General features: G+C 36.4%; 2 protein-coding genes across 6 annotated transcripts; one reads left to right on the top strand and one right to left on the bottom strand.

The window, feature by feature from the left end:
- Positions 1–845: 845 nt before the first annotated feature.
- On the bottom strand, positions 846–13,765 carry rpap3 (RNA polymerase II associated protein 3). 4 transcript variants are annotated; one of them, XM_058772291.1, is made up of 17 exons: positions 13,610–13,765; positions 10,046–10,236; positions 9,834–9,980; positions 9,640–9,750; positions 7,123–7,250; positions 6,928–7,049; positions 5,793–5,863; positions 5,591–5,722; positions 5,383–5,510; positions 4,963–5,084; positions 4,810–4,880; positions 3,683–3,772; positions 3,473–3,603; positions 2,595–2,718; positions 2,423–2,517; positions 1,318–1,418; positions 846–1,217 (listed from the first exon to the last, which is right to left on the bottom strand). In XM_058772291.1, exons 2-17 carry the CDS (start codon positions 10,193–10,195, stop codon positions 1,132–1,134), a joined length of 1,809 nt encoding a protein of 602 aa, XP_058628274.1. In that variant the 5' UTR covers positions 10,196–10,236; positions 13,610–13,765; the 3' UTR covers positions 846–1,131. The 4 variants fall into 4 exon arrangements, with proteins under 4 accessions (XP_058628274.1, XP_058628275.1, XP_058628276.1 ...); XM_058772292.1 differs by having other exon boundaries at positions 9,834–9,977; XM_058772293.1 differs by having other exon boundaries at positions 10,061–10,236.
- A 187-nt stretch (positions 13,766–13,952) lies between these two features.
- On the top strand, positions 13,953–17,281 carry atp23 (ATP23 metallopeptidase and ATP synthase assembly factor homolog). Of its 2 annotated transcripts, none has more exons than XM_058772295.1 (6): positions 13,953–14,340; positions 15,331–15,376; positions 15,453–15,534; positions 15,621–15,758; positions 16,603–16,686; positions 16,754–17,281. In XM_058772295.1, the coding sequence occupies exons 1-6, from the start codon at positions 14,103–14,105 to the stop codon at positions 16,955–16,957; spliced, it is 792 nt and encodes a 263-aa protein (XP_058628278.1). In that variant the 5' UTR covers positions 13,953–14,102; the 3' UTR covers positions 16,958–17,281. The 2 variants fall into 2 exon arrangements, with proteins under 2 accessions (XP_058628278.1, XP_058628279.1); XM_058772296.1 differs by having other exon boundaries at positions 14,247–14,340; positions 15,458–15,534.
- The last annotated feature ends 329 nt before the right edge of the window (positions 17,282–17,610 follow it).

The following is a 17,610-nucleotide window of genomic DNA, read 5'->3' as shown; positions in this document are numbered from 1 at the left end:
AAACATGTTAGTTCCTCTTGCTGGGAGTGGTGCACTGATGAACGACTGAACTTCAAAGAGTTCACTGAAATCCTTCTTAAGCAGTTCTGACTGCTCTTTCTTCACCCACTATCAGAGTCCTGGGCTCGGCTGCGCTCTGAGCTGAGTGCCGCTGTCTGCTCGACCTCGAGCGCCTGTTAGTAGCGACGTTAGCTGCTGGCTGATTCGATCTATGTTCAATCACATTTGGGGATTCCTCACCCACATTCATTAATGCTTCAAATCGGTTCTCAAGATGTATAGGGGGTTGTAGAATGCCAGTGTTTACAAGTCTTGTCATAGCCGTATCTGGGGTAGAGGATGCTACCGCAGCAATACGAGATACTCGTGACAATCTGATGTCTCGAGTGCCTTTGGGTCTCGCTCCCTGTTTGTGCCATCGATTAGTCTGTCGATCAGCTTGTTCTTCTACACTTTGTATAAACTGTTGAGATTCACTAGATTCATAGGACTCACCGGCTGTATGCTGAGGGGGTCCGTGATGACCATCTGCTGTGTGTTCCACCTGTTTTGGAGGTCCAGCAAGTAACTTTGTTTCAAGAACCGCAAGTAGAATCCACGAGAGGCATTTTCTTTCCCGTCTGTTTGAATGTAGACAGCTGTGTTTTCCCGTCTCTGGAATGTAAGCTGCTGGCAGCGGGAGGCAAAGAGTATTCAATGGATCATCAATGGAAAGCCGATTTACTCAGCTTTCAGTCGATGTATAAATCTCAATTTCAAAAAATTAACTGGTTTTGTGGTCCGGGGTCACATCTGTGCACTGAATGAATCGTTCACAATATGAGCAGGAATGAGTCAGGAGTCTGTTTGGATTTCATGTTGACTTTAATACACAGAGACACATGAACCGAAAGCGAACGTTTTAGATAGACTCACAATAATATCATCTGAAATTCTGTGACACACTCCAAACACATGCAGAGTTTAAAGGCACCAAGCGTCCATTCTGAGGTATCAGAGCATCTGATTCATTCACACCGAAGCTGTTTTGCTTCTGGTTCAGTTTCCCCTCATACTGATGGCTGAGATCCAGTTTTCAGTCCAGTGTCAGAATGATTGTATAAATCTAAACCGAAGAGATTTCTGTGGAGGTCAAAGGCCGTATTTCTTCTGTAAGTCTTGAACAGATGCGTCTCCCAGATCGGTGCTGTGAATCCAGTCAAACAGCTCCTGTAACACTGACAGAAAGAAAAGAGTTTGTGTATATTCGCCGCTGTGTGCCCAGCGTTTGTGTGTGTGTGTGTGTGTGTGTGTGTGTGTGTGTGTGTGTGTGTGTACTTTTCTTCTCGGCGGATGACATGAACATGACGGCCATATCAAATCTCCTCACGCTCGCCAGGCTCCTCAGGACGGCCAGCAGAAGAGACGCATCTTCATGTCTGAAATCACACATGATCGTCACAGGAAACAGGAAATGACATCATCATGTTGAAGTGATGGCACACCAGTGATAATAACTATAACTGTAAATCATGAAAACATTGACAATAAACAGAACATTATCGTTACAGTTAGCACTGTAGTCATTATTATTATAGATACTGTTACTGTTATAGTTGCAGTTATAAATACTGTTACAGTTCCCACTGTTGTAGTTGCAGTTATTGTTTTAGTTACATTACAGTTATGGTTATATTCATCATCAGTTCTTATAGTTACATTAGTTATTTTAGTTATAGTTGCATTTATTGTTATAGTTATCATTATAGTTACAGTTATCGTTATATTCATTGTTATTGTTGTAGTTATCCATATTGTTACAGTTCAGTGGTATTTTAGTATTATTTATAAACTCTCTATTTAGAATGAGTTTTAATTGTTAGATTTTCAGTTTTCATTTGAAGTAATTTTATATATATATATATATTAGTAATTTAACTACATCTTCCACTTCAGTTATTTGAAATGTAACATTTCTAATTTTCACTAATATTTATTTATTAAATATTTATATTTTCGTTATATTATCGTTTTAGTTGAGAATAACACTGCTATAGTTATTGTTACTTATGGTTATAGTAACTTTAATAGTTATTCGTTACAGGGACAGACCGATCGTTTCGTGTCTTTAGACCTCAATGTATCGTCACGAGCCGCGGGGTTAAATTTGGTTTTGTCTGTGTATGTTTTTTTGTCTCTCAAAGCCGTGAGTCCCATTGACTTCCATTATATGACTGACAGACTGCAACAGTTTGAGTTAAAAATCTTCGTTTGTGTTTTGCTGAAGAAACAAAGTCACCTACATCTCAGATGTCCTGGGGGTAAGCAGATAAACATCACATTTCTATTTTTGGGTGAACTATCCCTTTAAAAGTTATCATTCTTGGTTCATCACCATCAACAGTTTACATGTATATCATCATCATCATCACTGAGGACTCACTGAAAGCAGCTGTGGAAGGTCTTGAGGATATGGTTGAGAACATCAGGCTCCAGAGAGTTCTGGAAGATCTTCAGATAAGCGTCTGGACTGATTTGCTGCAATGTTAATTAAATGTTGAGATGAGAAGCACAGATAGAAGACACGTGGAGACCGTGAGCGGCACTGACGCTACCTTCAGATATCTGTAAGTGGATTGTGGCTGACGGCTGATCTTCCTGAGGTCGGCCTCCAGCTGAAAACTGCTGCTGGGTGGAGGAGGAATCGACTCAGCATCTGGGGATGAATCTTCAGGGGCCCTGAAACACAAGACATTAGCCGTGTTTCCACTGTCGGGACAAAAGCAGGCGTGCTAGTGTGTAATGATCATTCTTTCTAAATGTGATTTAAACTGTGACTACAAATAAACAAAAACAGACTCGACTGAATAAGTCACGTGTCCTCTTTCTTTTGTGGAATAACGGTTCATTCCGCTTTATTTCTGTGAGACTAATTTTCAATCCTGATAAATTAATTCATTATGATCAATGTATCACTTATTCCCCTGGTTTCACAGACAAGGCTTAAACCTAATCCCAGACTGAAATCTAAGTCTGAGCTGTTTCAACTGAAATAAACTTGCTCTGACTGATCTTAAAATATATCAGTGTCTTTATTTAGTCTCAAAATGCACACCAGTAACGTTTTTTCTAAGGCAAGTTTATAAAAATTACTCAAATGTGCTAATCCTGGCTTAGTCTAAGCCCTGTCTGTGAAACCGGGCCATTATTGTAAACATTGATGCTTTTGGATTGAAATCTTTAACAAAGCACGCAAACAAATGGCCGGTTTTATCATGTTTGTTTAGTTTTCTGGTAACGTCTCTTTGTTGGTGAAATGATGAGGTTGCGTGAGGTTGTTCCAGAGGAGCTGGTTTTAGCGAAGCGCTGCGGAGCTTCTGGCCCGACTGTGGAAACGCATTGTGATTTTGGGCTATTAGCCCGGCCCGACAGGCCTCAGAGACTCACTGCAGCACCAGGAGATCGTGAGGATCGGATCACATCGTCTTCTCACCTGGACAGAGGAGCGTCTGAGACGCTCTCCTCTATCTTCTGGATCTTGTGATGCGGTGAAGACGTGACGGCAGACGTGGACGATGAGATCTCTCCACCCACCTCCTGTATGTCAATCCTCCTCAAGGGTTTCTGAGACGACACAAACACACATGATGTGTTGACACTTAACATAAACTACAACGACCTTCATATTTAGACTGGCTCTCACGGTGGATCTGAGATGTTCAGGTTTGTTGATGGGCTGGATGCTTCTCTGTTTGTTCTCCTCTGGAGCCAGAAGACCGCTGCTCCTCATCTCCTGATGAACAGATACACAGGTGAACAGATCGCACTGTGATTCATCAAAACCAACAACAGTAAACAAACACCACTATCTGCATGCACTCAGAGTTTGAGTCACTAATTATAACGTGTATATTTTCATTTAGTGAATAGTTAAATACAAGTTCATATTTAAATGATCTAAATGTGGTTTAATACGAACATCAATAAGGTCTGATGCTTTTTGGTTTGCTCTCATACATATTGAGAGTTAAAGAAGGTTATTTTTATTTGCTTTTAGTTTTGCAACAAAAGAGAAGGCTCCCTGTGAGTTTCAACCAAAATAAAACCTCGATGGTATAAAAATTAGTAGAAGTCAAAAATATTAGCTTCATAATTTTACTGTTGTAATGTAAATAATAATTTTTTTTAAATACTAGATTTTTTTATTTGTGCAAAATACTGGAATAAAATAAAATTATTATAATTTTTTTTTTTATTTAGTCATTTTATATTTGCTATTATTAATAATAATTATTTTATATTCATGAATAAATTAATCATTTTGATTTTTGTTTTAAATACTATTTTGTATTTTAGTGAAATATTACAATAGTGCAGCACAGCTATTTTTTTTTTCTCTAAAAGCTGAGATTAGAGTTTTTCCCCAAAATGTTGTGCACTTATTAAAAACACAATTTTACAGCTATAATGAAAAAATTTACACATTTTTATTAAATCAAGTATCTTGATTTTTATCAAGTGAATTATCTATTAATAGTAATATTTCTTATTTTGGTTTTAATTAGTCATTTTAATATTTTTATATAATAATATTAATAATATTAATAATAATAGTATAGCCATATTGATAAATATAAATGACAATATTTTGGTCAAATTGTTATTAAGCATTTAAAAAAAAACAATAATAATTTTTTAATATATATATATATATATATATAAATAAATAATCACAATAATTTTTATCAGAAAACTGCAATCAGATTTTTGTCCCCGAATCATCCTGAGATCTGACGGGCACAATAACAACACACTCATGGTCACACGTACCGCTGAGAGTTTCTCGATCTCACTCGTGGCCTGTTTGTTTCCCGGCTCCAGCTTCAGAACCTGCTCAAAATCTGCAAACAAACACAAACACATGTGAGCTCTTCAGAAACGTGGACTAGGCTGCGAAAGCGAGCGAAGCGATGGATGACGGACCTTCTTTGGCCTCTCTGATCCTGCCTAGAGCGGCTCTGGCCGTGGCTCGTCTGGCGAAGGCTTTGGCGTAGGTGGCGTCGAGAGCGAGGGCCGCGCTGCAGTCCTGCTCCGCCTCGCTGAACCTGCACAAACACAAACCGCACCCTCACACACAGAACTAACTCACACTAGACCAGCGTTGGGGAAAGTTACTTTAAAAGTAATGCATTACAATATTACGTTACTTCCTAAAAATGCAACTAATTGCATTTTTTGGAAAGTAATGCGTTTAGAAAGTGATATTTCCTTCTGAATTAAAAAGTAATGCGGAACTTTACTAGTGGCTTGAAAAAAGTAATGTGGTTATGTAACTCGCGTTACTTGTAATGCATTACCCCCGACACTGCACTAGACAGCGAGCGCACTTCTGAGGGATGTCACCTGTGGAGTTTGAGGTAGGCCATGGCTCTGTTAGCGGGCAGCAGCGCGTTCGTCCCATCCGCCTCCATTCCTCTGGAGTAACACTCCACCGCCGCCTCGTACTTGCCTTCTTTAAAGTAAGCATTTCCCTGAAGCGCACAGAAACGGCGTCAGCGTTCAGATCAGCTCAATCACACGAAGAAGAAGAAGAAGAAGAGAGGCTTCTCACTCTGTCCTTCTGCACGACTGCTTCCTGTTTCCTCTGCTGTTCCTGCAGCCGCTGCTGCTGTAAGGGATCCGCTGTAGTCTGCTCTGCATCGCTCTCGCTCTTCTCCGCCGTTCCTCCGCTCGAGCCCAGCACCTGGAACGAGGCATCGGTCACTGACAGATCTCACAGCACACGCGTCTGTCAAACCGGATCAGCTACAGACCTGCTGCAGCTTCTGGATCTCATTCTGGGCCTCCGAGTTTCCAGGATCCAGTTTGAGAACCACTTCATAATCTGGACCAATGAACAGAGACGAGATGTGAACTGCGTTTATGATTCAGACTGGATTTTTATTGTTATTTTTATTTCTTGTGCATCTGTTGAAATGCGTGATAATTTAATTTTTTTCTTTTTTGATTTAAAACATGCTTAAAAAAATCTTAATTATTCCAAATTGACTAGTAGTGTAAATTTCCTTTATGTATGTTTTATGCTGCATTTATTTGAAAACTGCTGCTTAATATTTTTGTGCAACAGTTTTTATTATATTTTTGATAACACACACACACACAAAAAAAAAAGATAGGGTGACTACATAATAAAAATAACATAAAAATGTAATAAGTTAAAATAAAATAATTAGAATAACCTAAAATAAAACTGGAGTATTATCTGCTGAAAATTTACATTTGATTACAGCAATACATTTAATTTTACTATATATTCATGTACAACTGTTATTTTATATTGTAATAATATTTCACAATATTGCTGCTTTTACTGTATTTTTGATTACAAAATAAAATAATTAAATAGAATTCAAATTAAATAAGTTAAAACTAAATAATTAGAATACATTTAATTAAAACAAGACAATGATGCTGAAAATTCAGATTTGATCACAGCAATAAATTACATTTTACAATATATTCACATAGAAAACAGTTGTTTTAAATGTAATAATATTTAACTGTTTTTACTGTATTTTTGATCAAATGAATGCAGCCTTGTTGGGCAGAGGACACTTTTCAAAATGTTTAATTATTCGAAACTTTTGACTTTCATAAATAAATATGTGAACAGTTGCCAGATTGTGAAGATAAAATAAACACAGGGCAGAAAATATGTCCTTTAAAAAAAAAAAAGCAAAGCACTTTGAATTATGGTTGTGTGTGAAATGAATCATTTAGAATGATTTGTGAACCAGTTCAACTGAATCACTGAAAAGATCCAGCTGGCTCACAAATTCAGGCACGTTTTTGCTGATGGATTATTTCAGATCAGAGCAGAACTAGATAAATATTCAATCACGACAGTAACTTCATTCACTTCCATGATTTCCTGATAAAGCTTCAGACCTTCGAGAGCGTCCTGGTGTTTGTTGAGCACCACGCGTGCCGCCGCTCTCCTGATGTACGCTTTGATGTATTTCCCGTCCAGAGCGATGGCCAAATTACAGTCGGACTCGGCCACAGCGAACCTGCGGCACACAAACACTCTCATCAGGACCGATCCACCAGAACACACCTGTAAGAAGACGGGAGACGCTGTACTTGTTCAGTCTGAAGAAGCAGGCCGCTCTGTTGGTGGGCAGGACGGGGCTGTACGGATCGGCGTCCATTCCTCTGGTGTAGCACTCGATGGCGCTGTCGTACCGGCCGTCCCGGAACAACTCGTTCCCCTGAAACATCAACAAACACTCAAGATCATGTTTGGTTTATTACAGTTCCTCATGAGAGTTTTAATGAAGGTAATTTTTTCATGCACCGGTCAAGTTTGAGATTTTGGGCTTTTTTTGTGTCCTAAAGACACTGTTAAGTGTTTCTTAAGAGCTGATTAAATGTAAAAAAAAACTGTAACTTGAATGCAATGTAAGTCGCTTTGGATAAAAGCTCTGCTAAATAAATGTAAACAAATATCTTTTATAGCACTTTATCTATTTGTGTCGATGGATTTCAATTACAATACAAATTTTGTATTAAAAAACACACACCAAACTATACATTTTTATTCCTGTCTATATCCTGAAGGTTTTTACAGAGGGATTTGTTCATATATAATTTGCTTAATTATATACAATATTTTATTCCCCAAAATTGTGAAAATATATTGTTTTCTGTCTGTTCTAAGTATTTTCTGAATTATGGAGTGACAAAAATGAGATTTTGACTCTAATATGTCAAAAAAATTATACAGGAATTTTGAAACGGAGATCATCCAGTGGTTAGTATTTTGTACTAGAAATGTATGCAAATTAGCATATATCATTTCATTAAATAATGCCTCATTTGCATATTTAAACCTAACATTTTAGAAAACTTGCAATACAAAAAATGTTTGCAATTATCAAAGTAATCAATCAACTAGGTATCTAAGGCGATAACTATTAGTTATTTTTTCCCCCTATTCACCTGCAGTGTCTCGCCTTGAGGAATAAATTGAAGGGAACATAACTCGATACAGTGGCTTCATGCAAAAGTTTGTGAACCCCTTGCAGAATCTGTGAATAATTTTAAGATAACAGCGATCATACAAAATGCATGTTATTTTTTTTTATTTAATACTGTCCTGAGTAAGATATTTTACATAAAAGATGTTTACATATAAAAAAAAAAAAAAGTTAAGAACAGTTTTCCAGCATCTTTTGCATATTTGAACCCTTTCCAGCAGTGACTGTATGATTTTGAGATCCATCTTTTCACACTTCCGGGAAACATGCAAGTAACTTCTGTTGCTTCCGAAGGGCACTACTAAATGGAAAAATATATATATTTCTACAAAATAAGAAAAAATTGAACATCTTCAAATGTTCAAAAGTTTTCACCCCCCAGCTCTTAATGCATCGTGTTTCCTTCTGGAGCATCAGTGAAGGTTTGAACCTTTTTTTTTTTTAATAGTTAACAGTGTTTGAGTCCCTCGATTGTCCCCAGTCTGAAAAGATGGATCTCAAAATCATACAGTCACTGCTGGAAAAAGTGCAAAAGATGCTGGAAAACTGAATAATCTGCAGGAAATGGAGGATTTTTCTGAACAACAGTGCTCAGTTTAACTGAACAAACAAGAACAAACAAGGGACTCATAAACAACCATCACAAAACGTGGATCATCCAGGAAACCACACACAGTATTAAGAACCAACGGTTCCCAAACTTCTGAAGGGGGTTATTTTAATAATTTCAGCTATTTTTAAATATTTTTTTTGTCTTGTGGACTACATGTAAACATCTTTACTTAAAATATCTTACTCAGAAAAGTACAAAATAACATGCATTTTGTTAAAATTATTCACAGATTCTGCAAGGGGTTCACAAACTTTCGCACGATGCCACTGTATGTTCTGTGTAATACTACTGATTCGCCAAAAATCTAACTTCCAACCGATCTTCATTACTTTTTAATTCACTTTACAAAAATGACAAACACTAAAATATAGAAAAGTTTTCATGGTGTTCCACTCTTCTTGTTTTAAGCATAAACTCACTTAACTTTTCCATTTAACCCTAACTCTAACCAATTAACAATTCAATTTCTCAAGGATCCCTGATTTAAGGATGTTTAGATGATTAATCGCGATTAATCGATTGACAGCACTAGTTTAGATTCATTGTATTGTATTTGCTTCGTATTTTTTCGCAATGCATGCAAAATTTCATGCCAATTTAGGATTTCTGCTCTGATTTAAGACCTTTTTCAGGACTTAAATTGTGTGAATTAAGACTCACAGAATCAGTGCAAATGTCTGTGTGAAGAAACACACTTTCATTTGAGCAGAATAAGATTGATCAACGCACATGTGTGTATGTGAACCGTTGCCAGATTGTGAAAATAAAATAAACACAGGGTAGAAAATATGTCCTTTTAAGAGAAGCTGTAATTAGGGGATAACTCTTGATATATGGCAACCCAAGCAGATTTTCTTCCTCCTCTTTTTTGTTGATGAAAAGACATTTTTTAACACATTTGAGTCTCATCTTATTTCATTGACAGTATTGTATGTTGATGCAATTAGAGTTTAATGACGTCAGTGTCATCTTGTCAACATTTTTTGTCATTAACAGAATGAGCAGGACCTTCTCTTTCTCGGTCAGCGCCAGATCTCTGTCCACCGGAAGCCCTTCAGAGTCCGATTCGTTGGAGTGGGCCGGGCTCTCCTCTGTGTCCATGGCCTCCAGAGTCTTTTCCTGCAAACAAACAGCATTCATTGATGAAATCACTGCATCTTTATGCACATCAGAGCTCGAATCAGAACGCAGAATCATATTACCACATCAAATTTATCCCAGGCCTGATAATCGTAGGATTTTATGCGCTGTGCCTCCTTCTGCTCCTTCGGACCGTCACCGTTAGTCTGATGCTTCACACTCTTCTTCGTCTTCTTATAATCTTTGTTCCTCACCGGCGGGAGCGTCTTCTGGAATAAAACACATGTTAGCAAACAAACACCTGAATCTGAAGTGGTCAGAATCTGAGTTTTACCGGCGGTTCGCTGACGTTTCCGGTGCGAAGCTGCTGGTCTTTCTTCTTGATTTCTTCCTCCCAGTTGTTCAGCTCCTTCATGAAGTTCTGCAGATCTTCTGCGTTCTGTCGCATCTGTATCTGAAGCTCCACCGCTTTATTCCCCGACATTACTGCGCTCTTCTAGACGACATCGCACAGAAAGAGATTCCCTGCAACAAACACGATTTCACCAATTTAAAACAACTACAATAAAAAAACTGTTTATTCATGCACCGCTCCATAACATGTTTGCTTTCAGACTAGTGGGAAAAAAACCAGTGTTTATTTAATGCATTTTATGGGTTTGTTCATATTTCATTCAAACTGATTAATACAAAAACATTTTCCCTACAAACATTGTATTTGAAAATGTATTTATTTTCTGTAAAATCTCCTCTGGAAAAACCTTTAATATGTCAACAAAATCAAACAAGAACTTTGTTCTTTCTCTTTAGGAATATATATATATATATATATATACATACAGTGGGGCAAAAAAGTATTTAGTCAGTCACCCACTTAAAAAGATGAGAGAGGCCTGTAATTTTCATCATAGGTATACCTCAACTATGAGAGACAAAATGAGAAAAAAAATCCAGAAAATCACATTGTAGGATTTTTAAAGAATTTATTTGCAAATTATGGTGGAAAATAAGTATTTGGTCAATAACAAAATTTCATCTCAATACTTTGTTATATACCCTTTGTTGGCAATGACAGAGGTCAAACGTTTTCTGTAAGTCTTCACAAGGTGTTCACACACTGTTGCTGGTATTTTGGCCCATTCCTCCATGCAGATCTCCTCTAGAGCAGTAATGTTTTGGGGCTGTCGCTGGGCAACAGCGGGTTGAGATCTGGACACTGGCTCGGCCACTCCAGGACCTTGAAATGCTTCTTACGAAGCCACTCCTTCATTGCTCGGGCGGTGTGTTTGGGATCATTGTCATGCTGAAAGACCCAGCCACGTTTCATCTTCAATGCCCTTGCTGATGGAAGGAGGTTTTCACCAAAATCTCACGATACATGGCCCCATTCATTCTTTCGTTTACACGGATCAGTCGTCCTGGTCCCTTTGCAGAAAAACGGCCCCAAAGCATGATGTTTCCACCCCCATGCTTCACAGTAGGTATGCTGTTCTTTGGATGCAACTCAGCATTCTTTGAGTTTTACCAAAAGTTATATTTTGGTTTCATCTGACCATATGACATTCTCCCAATCCTCTTCTGGATCATCCAGATGCTCTCTAGCAAACTTCAGACGGGCCGGACATGTACTGGCTTAAGCAGGGGACACGCCTGGCACTGCAGGATTTGAGTCCCTGGCGCAGTGTGTTACTGATGGTAGCCTTTGTTACTTTGGTCCCAGCTCTCTGCAGGTCATTCACTAGGTCCCCGTGTGGTTCTGGGATTTTTGCTCACAGTTCTTGTGATCATTTTGACCCCACGGGGTGAGATCTTGCGTGGAGCCCCAGATCGAGGGAGATTATCAGTGGTCTTGTATGTCTTCCATTTTCTAATAATTGCTCCCACAGTTGATTTCTTCACACCAAGCTGCTTACCTATTGCAGATTCAGTCTTCCCAGCCTGGTGCAGGTCTACAATTGTGTTTCTGGTGTCCTTTGACAGCTCTTTGGTCTTGGCCATGGTGGAGTTTGGAGTTGGACTGTTTGAGGTTGTGGACAGGTGTCTTTTATACTGATAACGAGTTCAAACAGATGCCATTAATACAGGTAACGAGTGGAGGACAGAGGAGCCTCTTAAAGAAGAAGTTACAGGTCTGTGAGAGCCAGAAATCTTGCTTGTTTGTAGGTGACCAAATACTTATTTTACCGAGGAATTTACCAATTAATTCTTTAAAAATCCTACAATGTGATTTTCTGGATTTTTTTCTCATTTTGTCTCTCATAGTTGAGGTATACCTATGATGAAAATTACAGGCCTCTCATCTTTTTAAGTGGGAGAACTTGCACAATTGGTGGCTGACTAAATACTTTTTTGCCCCACTGTATATATATATATACACACACGCATACAGAGCTGGGTAGATTACTTACAAATTGTAATCCGTTACTGATTCCAAATTACATGACAAAAAATTTAATTAGTAACGTAATCCATTACATCACACAATTTAGGTAATATAATCAGATTACTTTTAGATTACTTTTTTCACATTGATTTAAACAGGATAATCTTGTATCATATTGAGATAAACATATTAAGAGTGAGAAAATATATTCAGTTTGTTGTTATTAACAACATGAATATATATTACGTCAAGGTTTCCCAAACCGAGTTTGTGAAGGAACTGCAAGGGGTTTATGAGTTTAATGAAAAGCGAATAATTAAGTAAATAATAATAAAAAAAAAAAAAGTTAAATTAAAACAATTAAATTTAAAATTAATCAAAACACTTACTGAAAAACTGAAATATTTTATTTGGTTACCTGCATGTCATGTGACCATAGCCAATGTCAGAGAACCATGAATATGCAAATGTGATACTTCACCATTAAAATCTTTATTTTAAAATCTCAGGGGTACTTCAAATAAAAAATATATGTAACCCTGGACCACAAAACCAGTCATAAGGGTCCATTTTTTGAAATTAGAAATGTTATATTGGCTGAGACACAACTACTTGAAAATCTGGAATCTGAGGGTGCAAAAAAATAAAATAAATAAATAATAAATAAATATATATATACATACACTGTGTGCAGAATTATTAGGCAAGTTGATATTCTGGTCATATTTCTTTGCCAAGAAAATTTTACCAATTCCAAACCACATCAATCTTAATGACTACTATTGATTTTGTATTTAATCATTTCTAAGTTATATATAATTGTCCATGAAGGCTGAAAGTCAAAAACTCCTTATTTCAGGTGTGCTGAATTATTAGGCAGGTTTTCTTTTACAGATAAAATTAGCCAAAAAAAAGAGATTTAATTATTTGTATTTAATATCTATATTACTTTTAAGTAATATAATCAAACACAATGATGGCTTATTATGACAATTATCGCTAATTATGATTTTACAGTAGAAACAATAGTGGTAACTACAGTACGTTGGCGGAAGCTACGGTTACCATGGTAACTCTTCAAAAGTTAAACTAACAACAATGCGACTCTGAAAAAGCCCGCTAATAAGTGATTCCGCAAAATAATATAAAAAAAAAATAAAAAAAATACGCCTCGAAATCGTCGGTCTGTAATTCTAGAACATTCGCTGTATCTGCGACAAAAAGAACATCCCCTAATAGAAGGTTTATTATGAGCTGTGAGGAGTTAAATACAGAGCTGAACGACTCATCTACACACACACACATATACTTATAATTACCTTATAATTTATTTGATCTCAAATTTTTAGTAAAAACATGGGTTAACGTTACTGGCATGCTAACGCACATGTGAGATATTTAACTGCTAATTATAAACCTATCTTAAACGCAGGTTTAGAGAAACTCATCCAGACGGGTTTAAATGAGCGGTTTTAACAGCAGTGAAGAGCAGAATCAGGAGTGTGTGTGTCATACCTGTAGTGATGATGAAGAGTTCTGATCAGTAGTTTGTGTTCAGCGCCATGACAAGAATAAACTCCTCTGCGCGCATGCGCTAACTACGTCACGCACACGACAAGCACTGCGCGCGCACGTAATGGCGCTGAAAAGTCTAGAAATAATTATTTTCTTCATTACCCGTTTTTGGTGTTTTTAATGTTCGTCAGAATATGATATATATATATAGAGAGAGAGAGAGAGAGAGAGAGAGAGTCTCTTGCTTATGTCGATCAGACGGGGGACTTTTATTTTGAAAACAAAACAACCTTGACGAGATCAAAATTATCTTATTTCGAAAAGCAAAACAATTAAAAAATAAATACCGCATAAACTAATTAGATTCAGTAAAAAAAAGCGCCCGTTTCAATAACTGAACTACTTTAATCCCTCTGTCACCCTTCGCCTGCGTTCAGTCACGTGACTCACGGACGCCCCGCGTGACCTCTGCGAGCGCGAGCAGCTCAGAGCTATGGCTCAAAACGGGGCAAAAGAAGAAGGATATATTAATAAAGAGCCGCTTCGGGACAACAAAGAGCCCGAAGAGCAGAAAGCGGCGGCGGAGAGCAAGCAGCAGAAGGAGGAGGACTTCGGCTACGGTTTATACCCCGAGCGCGGCAGCAGCAAGTTCCAGCAGGGCTCGATCGGAGAGAGTCTCTTCACCTTTAAACACAAGTGTCAGATCATGCTGCAGTTCGCCATGGACACTAGTAAGCGCCCTGCATTATTGACTTCTCTCCGCTATTGCGATATTACATTAGAGTTACTAGAGTTTATCGTACAGTAGTGTTTCTGTAGAGAACTGTACACACACGTGATGCTACAGATCATCTCTGCATTACTGTGGAAGCTTGTTTCTACCACGAAATATAAGAAAAAAATGAAAAGAAAAAGAAAGGGGAAAGGTGATTGCGAATTTTTATCTCACAATTCTGACTTTTTGCAATCTTAAAAAAATATATATATATATATGTAAGACTTCTTACTTTTTTTTTTCTCTGCCACCAAATAAAAAAAAAAAAAAGAGTAATTTCGATTTTCTTTAGTTATTATTATTATTATTATTATTATTTAATCTCACAATTTTGACTTTTTTTTCTCGTAATTCTGATGAATTTGTCTCTGCCACCAAAAAAAGAAAAAGAAAAGAAAAGGTTTTTACGATTTGTAATTATTTAGAAATGATATTTTTGTGAATCTCACAATTTTGACTGTCTTGCAATTTTGCCTTTTTTTAATCAGAATTCTGAGTTTACATTTTCACAAGTTTGTTTTTATTTGTTTGTGCCACAAAATATGTGTACAAATAGAATTCATGGAGTTCATATCTCTATTTTTTTTATTAACCAAATAAAAAAAATTATATTAATTTAATTAATTAATATAATTAACTAAAAATATAAAAAGGTTATTCCGATTATTATTTTAATCTCACAATTTAGAAATTTTTTCTCTAGAGTTTTTGGTTTAAATCTCGCAATGCTGTTTTTTTTCTACAACAGAATAAAAAAGGTATAATTAATTAATAATTCTCAGAATTCTAAGAAAAAAGTCACAATTATGAGATAAGTTGCAGTTACCTTTATTTATTTATTTTTTGTTGCATGGCGGAAACAAGCTTCCTCAGATTACAGTAAAGTATGCAGTCGCTGCAGACAGTGTTTTAACACATGAACTGAAGCGGTGTGTGTCTCTTTCAGGTCCTTACGCTAAACTCCTGCTGGGTGCCATGAAGAGCTCCGGCTGGTAAGAGCGGCTTTCACGTGAACTCTTCCTCCAGCGCTGCGTGTCACTGACGTGTTGTTATTTGATTTCCTCTCAGTACAGTTTATAAAGACAGACATTTCTCCTGTGAGGACTGCGACGGGGCGGTCAGCGGCGGGTTTGATGCTGCCACCTCTCAGGTGAGTCCCCTAAAACCTCTTCATGAGCCGAAACTCGTCGTGATGTTCGTCTGAACGGAGTCTGTGTGTGGTTTTTCCTGCTGCAGATCGTCTTATGCCAGAACAACATCCATCAGCAGGCTCACATGAACCGCGTGGTGACCCACGAACTCATCCACGCCTTCGATCACTGCAGGGCCAGAGTCGACTGGTTTAGCAACTTCAGACACCTGGCCTGTTCAGAGGTGAGCAAAATTCAAATTAAATAAAAATTTAAAAAAATAATTGGTTTTAGAAACTACATCTAAAATATAAGATACTCAAACCAAAATAAATGCTTTTTTAAAAAAAAAAAAAAAAATGTTAAAAAACACATCTAAAAAACAAAAAACAGTTTTTTTAACTATAATAAAAATTAAAAAACACATCTAAAATTAAAAAATATGATTAAAAATAAAATGCTTTAGAAATCACATATAAAATAAAAAATAGCATCCAAAATGTTTTAGAAACCACATCTTAATTAATAATGTAACCCAAGTAAAACATTTTAGAAACCACATCTAAAATTAAAAAAGAAATTAAAATGTTTTAGAAAAATAAAAAAAATACTGTAACTATAATAAAAAATTCTAGAGACCACATATAACATTTAAAAATAATATAATCAAAATAAAGAAATGTAAAACCACATCTAAAATAAAAAAATAAATATTTTAGATACCGCATCTAAACTATAATCCAAAATAAAATGTTTTAGAAATCACATAAATTTAAAAGTAGCATCTACTAAATGTTTTAGAAACCACATCTTAATGAATAATGTAAAAAAAAAAAATTAGAAACCACACCTAAAATGTAAAAAAAAATATTGTAACCCAAGTAAAACAGTTTAGAAACCACTTCTAAAATAAAAAAATGAATAACTAAATAATATAACCAAAATTAAAATGTAAAAAAAAATAAAAATGTTTTAGTAACTGCATCTGAGATTAAAGAAGTATAAAACCTTTTTAAAAACCACATCTAATATTTAAAAATAGTTTAACTAAAATAAAACTCTGAAATGTTTGTGTTTGTTCCCTTCAGATCCGAGCCGCCAATCTGAGCGGAGACTGTTCGTTCGTTAACGAGATTTCCAGATTTAACTTCGGCCTGAAAGAGCACCATCAGGTTTGTTGATTTGGCTGCGTGTTGTGGATGGTTTCTGGATGTGTGTTCACGTGTGTTTGTGTTTTAGGCGTGTGTTCGCGGCCGAGCGCTGCGCTCCATCCTCGCCGTTCGCAAGGTGAGCCGCGAGGAGGCGGAGCAAGTGGTTGACGAGGTGTTTGACAGCTGTTTCCATGACCACGCCCCCTTCGGCCGCATCCCACACAGCAAGAAAGACGCCAAGTTCGCACACAGGGATTACGAGAGCCGAGACCGATACTACGCAAACCTCTGACGCAAGAGAGAAATATACGATACTGTGCTGTTCGTTCATGTTCAGGAAGAACTAGAAGACCACATACCTGCCTTTTTCATCACTAAACTTTTGACAACAGCATTTATGTTGTTCTTTATCTGAGCGTCAGTTTGAAAGGGATGGGATTATTTATTGATCAAATCTATCTTTGTATATGATTGTACAGGTTTTTATGAGTTATTCTTGCGAGCATTCAGTGTTCATGGAGCCTCAGGTTTCTATAATAAATCTGAGTTCTGCACAAAACTGAAAACCTTTCCATTTTTAAATAACAGAGAATTAAATAAATGTTATTTTACACGAGTGTTTTTCCTCAGTTGTGGCGTTATATTTATAATTATATAAGAATTAATTCAGTTATTTTTATTTATTTATTTTATATTATACAAATACATACATTATACATTAATATTTTAATTGTATTCTTTTTTAAAGAATGTATATATCAATATTGATATTACACACACTTTTTAATTACTTTATATTAAATATTTGAATAATTAAGGAATTAGTTATTAGTTTATTTATTTTTAATTTATTTTATATAATACAAATACATACATTAATATTTTAATTTTATTCTTTTTATATCAGTATTGATATTACACACACTTTTTAATTACTTTGTATAT

This window comes from Onychostoma macrolepis, chromosome 04, assembly GCF_012432095.1.
Source record: "Onychostoma macrolepis isolate SWU-2019 chromosome 04, ASM1243209v1, whole genome shotgun sequence".
Classification (NCBI taxonomy): Eukaryota; Metazoa; Chordata; class Actinopteri; order Cypriniformes; family Cyprinidae; genus Onychostoma; species Onychostoma macrolepis.
The sequence above is the reverse complement of the archived record's forward strand: the minus strand, read 5'-3'. Positions and strand labels throughout refer to the sequence as shown.